Source organism: Pteropus medius, unplaced genomic scaffold (assembly GCF_902729225.1).
Source record: "Pteropus medius unplaced genomic scaffold, Ma_sr-lr_union100, whole genome shotgun sequence".
Lineage (NCBI taxonomy): Eukaryota > Metazoa > Chordata > Mammalia > Chiroptera > Pteropodidae > Pteropus > Pteropus medius.
In genome coordinates this window covers 5324715-5336387 of record NW_024354911.1, presented here as the reverse complement: position 1 = coordinate 5336387, position 11673 = coordinate 5324715, and the positions used below count along the sequence as shown (strand labels likewise).

The 11673-nt window shown below is 51.9% G+C and overlaps 1 protein-coding gene across 1 annotated transcript; it reads left to right on the top strand.

The window, feature by feature from the left end:
* Positions 1–3788: 3788 nt before the first annotated feature.
* Positions 3789–9698, top strand: NR2E3 (nuclear receptor subfamily 2 group E member 3). The gene is made up of 8 exons (XM_039856629.1): positions 3789–4045; positions 4548–4674; positions 4832–4935; positions 5016–5264; positions 5402–5577; positions 6424–6670; positions 6908–7013; positions 9566–9698. Exons 1-8 carry the CDS (start codon positions 3964–3966, stop codon positions 9696–9698), a joined length of 1224 nt encoding a protein of 407 aa, XP_039712563.1. The 5' UTR covers positions 3789–3963.
* The last annotated feature ends 1975 nt before the right edge of the window (positions 9699–11673 follow it).

Genomic DNA, 11673 nt, shown 5'->3' with positions numbered 1-11673 from the left:
ATGGATTCCTTTTTTGCCATTCTAAGTAATACATACCCACTGTAGAATGTCAAGAAAATACAGACAAGTTAAAAACGGACTTGTCCATTAAGTGCCTTGTGATCCTCATGCCCAACCCACCAGAAACTCTGATCCTGGTCCCTGGAATCTTCCATCTGGACTGAGGAGAGAAAGTTGACTTGGAGTGAGGTTCAGCATCTAGGACAAGCTCTGGCCCTGGAGGCGCCTCTAGAGGGAGAGCAGGTGGACTGAGGAGTCAGGGCGGGTGGCCAGGAGGAGGTGAGCCCTCAACAAGCCTGGAAGGATGGGAGGGGACTAGGCAAATAGAGCAGGAGGGGCACTTTTCCAGGTCAACAAGCCCCTCCTCCACTTTTCCTAGAGGACCCCTCCCTGATGCCTTGTGCTCCTTCCCTGTGGTCGTTCCCGTGTAGTCGTGTACTCGCTGGGAGGAACCAAGCCAGGGAGCAGTCAGTCCTGGTGTCTGCCTTCTCCAGTATTTGCCTCCCTGCTGAGGGCTTCAGGGAAAACACTATACATGCCCACACTGCCCACCTGTAAATTCACCATCTGTAACCTCGGCTGGGCCTCAGAGCTTGCCTGGAAGACCCTGCTTGAATTCCTTCCCCACAGCGGTCACCTCTAACCTCCGCCCTCTGGCCTCCTTCCACCCACCTTCTCCCCCTGCTCACTCCTTTAATCCCAGCACAAACCCCAAAGGGGCACTAGTGGACCCATTTTAGAGGAGATGAAACTGAAACACAGAGAGGTAGAATAACTTGCCCAAGCTCACACAGCCAGGAAGATACAGAACGAGCACCTAAAAGGAGAAGGGCTTTCCTAAGCCTGCCCCTTTAGCCCTGGGTTCTCTGATGCTTTCCAGGTGGTCTCTCTCCAGGCCAAAGCTGGCTCTGTACTTGTACTGCAGTGCTGTTGCAGCCATTGCCAGCGGTGGTGTTTCTATATTTGTTTACGTTGCCATCCCCTTGGGCTTGTTCAGGTAACAGGTAGCTTATTTATACCCCACCTCCATCTTTATCTTTATTCTCTCGCATTCTTTTTCTTCTGTCTCCTGTTTTAAAAGGAATTCCTCTTCTTAAATATTTTTAGTGAATTATCTCCCTTGACAGAAAAAAAAAACTGTCTTTCCTTCATGCCTCTCTTCCTATACATCTTAGCCCTGTCTCGTTCCCTTCTCAGCACGTGCTCTGCTTCCAGCTCCTCCTCCTACCCAGGGCCACAGGCTCTGCCCCTCCTTCAGAGCAACTCACCACAGGCACCAATTACCTCTGCTAGGGTGTCCTTGGACAGCACCTCGGTGGAAAGCAGGAGCTTCGGGATCAGACACAAGTTTCAACCCCGTATCTCCATTCCCGATCACCTCCACCTCTCAGCAGCTGTATTGCATGAAATGAATTGTTTAACCTCTCTGAGACTCAATTTCCTCACCTGTGAATTGAGGCTGGTAAGGATAAATTCTTTAGAGGCTTATTGTGAGGTCTGGATACCATTTGCAAGTATTTGCGTAAGCACTCTTCTCACGGGCTTTCCCGTTCTTTTTATTAGTAACACAAATGACCTCATAGGACACTTGACCTGGTTGATGCCTCCATCCTTGAATCTCCCCTTCCCTCGCTCCCATGGCCGGTGCTGTCTTGTTTCTGCCTCTCAGTTCCTTAGCCAGCAGCCCTCCTTCAGCCCAGATCTCCAGGATTAGAGGCCCTCAGCTCAGCCTTAGGCGCTTTCTTCCCGACACATGCGACACATGCGTGCTCCAGGCAGTCCCTCAGTCCTGTGCATCTGGGCCCACCTCTGTGTAGACAAGCTTGATCTGGGCCTGTGGAGTTAGTCTCCACACCAGAACTCCCGGTGGATCTGGGGCTGGAAGCTCAGGAGCTCCCGGCAGGAGTGTGGTGTGAAGTTGTCTTGGAAGCCATGATCGTGTGCGAGACTGACCGGGGAGGAGTGAAAGGTCTGCCGAGGCCACCCTCCGGGGCACACTGAGGTGCTGACAAGTTCCAAGCAGGGAGGAAGACAGAGAAGACCCGTGTTCCAGAAGAACTGGGGGAGCAGAGCTTTGGGAAAGAGGGACCGGTCAATCAAGTTCAAGGGAGATGCCTTTGGCCTTGGAGAAGAGGCGAAGCTAGAGACCTTGCAGTGGAGGGTCCTGAGGGGCTGCCTGACAGGAGGCGGGGTGAAAGTGTGAGGACAGAGGCAGAGGAGGTCAGGAAAGAGGCCTCAGCCTAGTGGCCTCGATCTTCTGAAGCCCCAGAGAGCAGATTATCCTGAAAAGTCCCTTGAGCTGACTTTCCAAATCCCCAATAGTGCTTCTCTGTCACAATGAGGGTTAACCCCACTTACACAGGGCCCTGCCCCACCCCCGCTGTCCCCTTAACTCCATGATCCTCCTGGAAGCTTCACACGGCCCCCCTCCCCTTCAGGCTCTGAGGCTGGGCCAAGCCCTGCCCCAGGCTCACCCCGGAGGTGAGCTCAGGTCTGCTGAGGATGTGTGGTCCCCTCCAGACCAACATGAGGCTTTCTGCTTCGTCTTAGTCATGGGTGACATTTGGGGTAAGGACAGAAGAACAGGGAAAGGAAAGGCTATTTACTGAGGATTGCTCTGTGATCCTCTCAGTAATGCCGAGAAGTAAACTAACAACAGCATCCATCCCTTATTACATTCTTACTAAGAACCAGGCACTGAAACACTTCGAGAATGATCTTAGTGTCCCTAAGTACACTACGAGACAGGTACTTTTGTCACCCCTTTTCATAGATGGGGAAACTAGAGCGCAGACGGGTTAAATCACTGCTCAGGGCTGCGTGGCTGACCTATGAGGGAGCAGGGATTTTCACCTGGGTCTGTCTCTGCTGTGTCCACTCTGGGGTCTGGTGCTTGGTCTAAGGCAGACTCCTCTTTCAGCCTTTTCTCCTCAGAATCATCACCGGGCTCCAGCTAGGAAGATCGGGTCTGGGGATGGCTGAGGGACCAGCCTGCCTACTAAGACCGTGAAGCCAAGTCAGGGAAAGAAGGGGAGGCCGCCTGAGAGTCAAGGGCTACATCCTCAACTGCTCTTGTCCTATAGGCCCAGTTCTCTAGATGGGTAAGAAAAATACCTGCCAGCTCCTCTTATGCTGCCTCACAGGCCTGAAGGGGACTCTCTGCATCCAACGGCCTCCAGACTAGCCTCAGACCCTACACTGTGCCCATTTCCATGTGTGAGGGGAGATGCTTCTGCGTGGGCCTCTGGGGGGAGCCTTCCAGGGGGACCAGAACCCATAAAGAGTTCCATGTGGAGGGATTGGGGAGCTGGGCCTACTCAGGACCCACACAGCAAGCACTGCATGCGCAGAGCCAAACACAGGCACACACGCCTCGGCCACACACACTGTCCCCAGAAGCATACCGATCAGCTCAAAAAAAGTCAAGTCCTGGAGGAAGTGGAGTCCACACCCCTCTTCGAGATTTGGCATTGGATGGCAGACAGCTTGAAAACACTGTTTAGAAGGGACCCAGGCAGCAAGGGGGCGTGAGCGGGGCCAGCGGAACTGACCGGCTTCGGGGGCACCTTGGTAGTGCTGCAGGTGTGGCCAGTTGATCCCCTGTGGAGACAGTAAAGATTAAGAGGATCATAAGCTACCCTGGGAGAAATCTCCCAGAGCCAGAGCCGCTGCTGCAGCGAGGGGAAGTTGGGGCAGCTCCTAAGTTCAGACCGAGAGGACAGGAGGCAGGAGGGCAAGACGACAGACAGGGGGAGAGACAAATACAGAAGGGGATCACCAGGGCCAGGGAAAGGGACACGTAGGTGTAGGAGGGAGACAGGGGCACAAACAGAGGGACGGAGGTGGAGAGAGGAAGGCAGAGGCTGCCTGGCTCAGCGTCCGGGAGGCCTCCATCAGGCAGGAAGGTGGAGGCTGCCCTGGGAACCTCCCGGGACTCGGCCAACAGTGCCCACAAGCTCCGACATGGCTGCAGCTGTGCCGACATCTGTGGCCACCTCCAGGAAGGAGTCTCCAGGCAGATGGGGTCTGGGGGAGGAGAAGACAGGTATGACTTTCCTGGAGGTAGGGTCTCGACCTTTGAGGAGCGAAGCGTGCCTCATGAAAGGAGCCAGAGCGACTCAGGCCCCGACCTAAGGGGTGGGCAAGTGTGAGGGACCTGCTGGCAAATCCAGAATCCTAGATACGTGGGGGTCAGCAGAGCCAGGACAGGACAGCCCAGCCGATAGGAAGAAAAGAAGGGAGAAGCGCCCTTGGGGTTTGTCAGCAGAGGTCCCAGTGGTGTTGTGGAGAATGTTTTTGTGGGATGATGGAGCCTGATGCCACCTGCAGAGAGAAGGAGTGGGAGGTGGGACGTGCGTGCAGGCGGAAAGTACTCTCTTGTTGAAAATTGGCCATTGAGGAAGGCGAGAGGGTAGGAGGGCTGAGGGCCGTATGCTAAAGGAGACACTTTTCCAGATGGGAAAGGGAATGAGGGGTAGAGGGTGGTCCCTGAGGAGGTGGGAGGGCGAGCGATCCTGCCCCCGCCCAGCCCCGCCCCTGCCCCTCAGGCGTGGGCCCCTCGCTCCAGTGCCGCGTGTGTGGAGACAGCAGCAGTGGGAAGCACTATGGCATCTACGCCTGCAACGGCTGCAGCGGCTTCTTCAAGAGAAGCGTGAGACGGAGGCTCATTTACAGGTGAGGGAGGGCAGGCCCCCCGCGTGGGAGAGCCCTGCCAGCCTCCTGCAGAGGGATGGTGGATTCAGAGAAGACACAGTTACGGCGAACGTGTCCAAAGCCCATGGTTCAGGGCCTAGGCAGGACATTGATACCTGGGGCTTCCCTCCACCTGCAGGTGCCAAGTGGGGGCAGGGATGTGCCCTGTGGACAAAGCCCACCGGAACCAGTGCCAGGCCTGCCGACTGAAGAAGTGCTTGCAGGCGGGTATGAACCAGGACGGTGAGTCGGGGATTCAATGCGGAGACAAGAAATGAGGGCACGTGACCCGTGGGGTGTCCTGACCCTTCCTGCCTCCCCAGCGGTGCAGAATGAGCGCCAGCCGCGAAGTACAGCCCAGGTCCGCCTGGACAGCATGGAGTCAGATAGGGAGCCTCAGCTGGAGCCGCTGGTGGTTCCCCCGGCCACGGCGGGGCCCAGCCCACGGGGCCCAGTGCCTGTTTCTGCAGCCAGAGCCCTGGGGCCTGGGGCCCTCACACCTCCAGGGCACCACCACTTCATGGCCAGCCTTATAACCGCTGAAACCTGTGCTAAGCTGGAGCCAGAAGATGGTAAGTGGGAGGATGGCCAAGTTCCTGGGTCATGGCGGGGCCCCAGCACCCAGCCCTTATCCTACACTCAGGCCTATGAGCACCCCCTGCTGCCTGCTGAAGAGCAGGGGCCGATGCAGAGCCTCCTCCTCCAACAGCTGATGAGAACATCGATGTCACCAGCAACGACCCCGAGTTCCCCTCATCTCCATACTCCTCCTCCTCCCCCTGTGGCCTGGACAGTATCCATGAGACATCGGCTCGCTTGCTCTTCATGGCTGTCAAGTGGGCCAAGAACCTACCCGTGTTCTCCAACCTGCCCTTCCGGGACCAGGTACACCCGTCAGGCGGCCCCCACAAGTCAGCCGGGCTGAGGGGATATACATTCCTGTGCAAGTGATGATTGGAGGTACATGCAGCTTAGGGATGGTGATGGTTGGGTCACACATGCTTCTGAGTTAGTAATGGTTAAGGCTACATGTCTCAGGAATGTGACTGTTGGGGCTGCTCACCTGTCTGGGCAATGATGATGGTTGGGGTACACACCTAAGGGACAATGATGGCCAGGGACACACAGAGACCAGGGTTTTGAAGGCAGTGCCTGTGGCTCCTGGGTCTTCTTTCTTCCTAGAAAAAAACTTAGGTCCTACAGACATTATATGTGACAGGGTGTCTGTACACCCTGAACAGCATGAGTAGGTGGCTCTGGGCTGCCTGGGGGTACACAGGCCTCTGACTTCAGGGCTTGAATTTCAGCTCAGCCTGTGGGCTTCTGGTGGGCAAGCAGACTGACCTGTCATCATAAACCAGAAGAGAGACACACTAAGGGTTTGAGCCCTGTGCCAGTGGTTTGTATGCAGCAGGTGGTGCCTCCCTAGTACACTCAACTTAGGGGGCTCATAGGGGAGTGTCGTGAGGCTGCCCAACTTCTCACAGCTCTAGGCTTTCATAAGTGTTCCAGGTACATCTCTGGATGGAATACACAGAGTGTCTTAGAGCCTAGGCTGCTAGGCCAGAGCTCTGGGCCCCTGGCTGATGTCAGGCAGAGGTCAAGAGAATGTTCTGGGCACCCAGGACCGGCCTTTCCTTTCCTAGGGAACCCAACAAAGTGCCAGAGGTTGCAGGCTGAGCCAGGGATGCTGTGTATTAGCCATCACACTTACTCCCTCTCTGAGCACAGGTGATCCTGCTGGAAGAGGCATGGAGTGAACTCTTCCTCCTTGGAGCCATACAGTGGTCCCTGCCACTGGACAGCTGTCCGCTACTGGCCCCACCTGAGGCCTCGGCTGCCGGCAGCTCCCAGGGCCGGCTGGCACTGGCCAGTGCAGAGATGCGTATCCTGCAGGAAACCATCTTACGGTTTCGGGCTTTGGCGGTGGACCCCACGGAATTTGCTTGCATGAAGGCTCTTGTCCTCTTCAAACCAGGTAGCTGAATCTTTGTCTAAGCCTTCCGTCCAGAGAAGTGTTTGGGGATGAAGAATGAGAATTCCGGTGACTTCCTTCTGCCTTTCACTTTCCCTCCATCACCCCACTTAGGCCCAGATGTGTGCAGACGTCTTCCCTTGGGAGGCAGGAGGGGAGAGGCGTAGGGCCCTGGCTGATTGTGAAGGGGGCAGGGCAGGCTGGGAGATGAGCTCACTCCTTACTGCTGCTCTTCTCCAGAAACGCGGGGCCTGAAGGATCCAGAGCACGTGGAGGCCTTGCAGGACCAGTCCCAAGTGATGCTGAGCCAGCACAGCAAGGCCCACCACCCCAGCCAGCCTGTGAGGTGACCTGAGCACGTGCCTCCTTATCCATTTATCCTTTCACCTCTTCATCCCCTGCCCACCTCTCAGCTCTACCTCAAGGCTGCACTTACTAGACAGAAACAGTGTCTCAGCTGAATCAGCACATATCCAACATCTACTCTATGCCAGGCCCAGGGAGTGGGGACCAAAATGCATAATACAAAGGTGCTGCCTTCCAGGGATGCTCGGCACAGCGATCAGAGAACCGCCCTGGTCAGGTATTGGGAGGTTGCATGGATCTGAAGGAGACAGAGACCCATTGGGAGTGGGGGTGTACAGCAGAACTGACAAGGACTTTGTGGAGGCAGGGCTGGACTTGGGAGGAAAGGTAGGGTCTAAAAGAAGAGAAACCATCATTTGCAAAGGGAGAGACAGAGAGAGAGCAAAGTCGGATGTGATCTTAGGACAGGAGCCCCATTTGGAAGGTACAACAGATTGCTGCCCATGAGAAGGTGGGAGAGTAAGCCAGAATGGCACTGGGGGACCAGCCTGCTCAGGACTTTGAATGTCGGCCAAGGCCATATCTGATTTGGCAGGTAGAGGGGAGCCACTGCAGGTTTCAAGCGGGAGGGTGTAGTGTACTGAGCTGGACTTCATGTGGACTGGCGTGGCAGCGAGTGCGGAGGATGCTGCCGTCACCCAGGGGAGTCTGCTCCTTGGGAGTGGAAAGGAGATGACAGATGCGAGAGCCTGCAGGAGCCGGAATGGGTCAGATTTGGCACTTGGGTGGATATAAGGAAAGAGGAGCTATTTGGGGGAAGAGGTAGCCCTGAAATAAACACGAAAGTCAGGAGGCAAAGATAGTTTTGAGGGAACATGAGAAGATTGATGGAGGTACAGAGGGACATCTCCTTGGGATGTACTTAGATAAGCCATGTGCAAGGAGAAGAGCCCGGCCCCAGCTGGTTTGGGGGCGGTAGGCTGAGAGTGTGTCTGCAGGGAGGGTGCAGGCGGGAGCCAGTGCTGTGTCCCTGCCCGGCTAGCCCAGCACTAGCAGACACAGTGGAGCCTCTGCAAGGTTGGACCACTTGCCCGCCAGGCATCTAGTGGCTATTTTAGACCATATTATCTGTCTTCTCTTGGGGGCTCCCAGCAGTTCTCTCTGAAGCTAACATGGACATCCTCGAATCACCTCTAATCTAAGAAATGGTCACAAGAGAGGTAATTCCCCTTTAAAAAAGAGTCAAAGAACAATGCACAGAAGGATTCCTGCTGCTTATAGGCATAGGAAGAACACTGTTCCAAGATGACCTAGCAGCCTGAGAATGGCCATCACAGACAGCAGAGAGCAGAAGCTGTTCTAAGCCGTTTCTGCCCGGATCAGCTCCCAGAGATGTCAGGGCATGCTGGTTTTGTGTCAAATTTCAAAATTCTGATTAAGATTTTCTGTGTTACTTCTATAGCAGTTTAGTACCAACGACAGGCAGAACAGAGTGATTTTGGGTTCTCTAGGCCAGCATATTTCAGTTTTTAAAACAACACTACTCAGAAGAAAAACAATTTCCATCATTACCCAATACATACATAAACAGTGAAACAAATTTCCACCAAATAATACCTGCCCTTACTTTGTATAATTTATTCTCATACTTGTGTATGTTAAAGACTGGTTGTGACCCATTAGATCTAATTTCAGACCAGCTAGTGACTCGATTCCTGTAGGGTGAAAACCAATTTCTCCACTTGACTTCATAGCTACTTCTTCCTGAACCTCTTTAGATCAGAAACACGGAAGAGAGGAAGGCACAGGGAGGGGTGTGGAAATGCTCAGTGCTACTTATTTGCACTCACAAGAGAAAGCAAGCCCTTGGGCTGGCAAAACGAGTTCAGTGGGTGATTGGGAGTGAGGGGGGAGGGTTTTTCATACACCCCCATGGGGGAAGTTGGGCAGGGAGGGGCCTCACTTTGGAGCAAGCAGCCTCCTCGACATTGGGCATTGACCCCGGCTGTCAGGCCTCCTACCCAAGGAAGGTACAATCCCATCATTCTCTTAAGGCTTTGCCACCCACCTTCTGTGCCTTCTGTGCAAATTGTTCTTATTTCAAAGTACAATTACTTATTTTCTGGACGAGTATCTCAGCCATAAAAATTATGCTTCCACTTCGGAACATTTTCACTAATGGTTACTCTATTATTATCCTGGGTGGCTTCTCAAGGGGAATTTATATTCTACTCAAATATAGATAGTATTAATCATCACATAATTATCATGATAATCATATACATGATTAATAATAATATGCTCACATATATTACAAGTATAAAGAACTCACTTTATAATCTTTACACATAATAAAAAGTATTTATTCACTATTTCATCGCATTCCTCAACTACACATTGGAGGCGGGCCACAGCAACGCCTCTAGTGAATGGGGCTTTGCCTTGAAATTCCTCTTTACACTCCCTGGTGCCTCTCCCGTCCTCTCCTCCCCTTCCCCTGCCCCCCCCCACCCCCCTGCCTTTCCTAGGAGGGCACCACCCTCTGCTCAGAAAGCTGATAGTAAAACTGATGGTGTCCTCTCTCCCGTTCAGGTTCGGGAAATTGCTCCTGCTCCTCCCGTCTTTGAGGTTTATCACTTCTGAACGTGTTGAGCTCCTCTTTTTCCGCAAGACCATAGGGAATACTCCAATGGAAAAGCTCCTCTGTGATATGTTCAAAAACTAATGGAGGCAGAAGTGAAATGGGTACAGGCACTTTGGAAAACAATCTACTGCAGTTAAACATTTGCCTGCCTGTGACCCAGCAATTCCACTTGCAGGTGTGTGTACCTGGCAGAAATGTCCACCAAAAGATATTACGAGAATATTCATAGCAGTTTTCTTCATAATAGCCCTAGAATGTACATTGACAGTAGAATGGGTTAATAAATTATACTATATTCATATAATGGAAAAAAATAAAAAAGAATGAACTACCAATACATGTGACGATACGGGTTAACTTCACAGGCATAAAAGTTGAACGAAAGAAGCCAGGCACAAACTTCATTTACACAAGTTCCAGAACAAAGACTAATGGTGATAGAAGTTGGAATAGTGGTTACCTCTGGGGCGAGAGGTGGGATGATTGGGAAGGGGCCCAAGGGAGCCTTCTGGTGTGCTAGAGATGTTCTTTATTTTGATCTGGGTGGTAGTTTCGCAAATTTATTCATTCATAAAACTTATTTAGGCTGTGCATGTAAGAATTGTGTACTTCACTGTATTATGTTAGGCCTCGATTAAAAAAGTAAAAACACAAAAACGAGAAAATGAATGTGGCCAAGGCTCTCCTTTTGAGGACATCGAAGGAATGAGCATAGGGTCTTGGGTTCCATGCGGTTTCCACTCCAAGTCGGAGTCTAGGTGCAATGAATTCAAGCCTAGTGAAACATCTCCCACAGGGTTCAACAACCCAGCTTCTCTCCAGATGGCACCATTCCATGGCTTCTCTCGATCTTTCTCTTTCTTAGCCTTCCTCACCTCTCCATAAATAAAAGTGAACACCATCCAACTCAACACAAGGTAGCTCAAGGCATTTCTTGCGAAGGGAATCTCAACTTCTTAATTCCTGATGAAAGATGAAACTAAGACAAACCTCAGTCCTTTTCAAAGACAGACCCAGAAACCTAGAAAATAATAATAATAATAATAATAATAAAGATAACATATATCAGGAACTTTATATACCAGACAGTGAACTGAGCACTGATTGTACATTATTATTTAATCCTCAGATTAACTCTGGGGGAGGGACCAATCAGCCCCATTTATAAGTGAAAATCTTAACTCTGCTCAATTCTGGCACTGCCTCCTCCCCACACCCCCTCTAACCCTGGGATCCATCAAACAGTCTGTCACATTTTCCGTCTTAAAAGAAGAAATGCTTGAAGTCAAGAAGGAAAAGGTCATGTGAGAAATCCGTGAAATCCTAGGGGTTTCTTGCTCTTTGGCCTGTGTGTGAATTCTCCTAGCTGACGGAGCTATCCTATCTTGATGGAAGAAGAATGGTTCAGAACACTGTGCTTTGGAAATGACAATAGCTAGGTCGGTGCCCAGAGAGGAAAGAGTATGGAAAACCCTGTCCAGCTTAAGCTCATCACACTTAAGCACTCAAACTACTTGAGACTCTTCATCTTCTAAAAGTACCAGACTTGCCTCAGTTACTTGGGTCATTTAATATCTATAATGTCATTAAACTAGCCAATTCCCTATCAGAGGTTTTATCCATAAGGTTTAAAGGCCTTTATGTAGAAAGCCTGAGCAAAGGCACTTTAGCAAGAAACGTGGTTGAACCAGACATGTATCCTGTACATTTATTCTACGGTCTTGCTTTTGAGAACGAGCCTGCTAAGGCAGCTTGCTGAAGTTCTCCAGGTAGTATCTGGGATGTGTGCAGTTCTACACTTGGGAAGGAAATTGCTTGGGATCTCCAGTAGAAAAGCTTGGGGAATTAGAGGTGTAAGCTGGATTGTCTACTGTCAACCTGGCATCAATACCCAACTCCCACCCCTCCCCCGCCAAGGTCTTGTGTTCCTTGCAGAGACTCCAGGAACTGCATTTCCCAGAATCCCTTCCCCAGTGGTTTGCTAAGAGGAGGAGGGCACTCACATGAGATGTGGAAGGTAAGTGAGAAGCCATTGTTCTCCAGAGGCAGTTGCTGC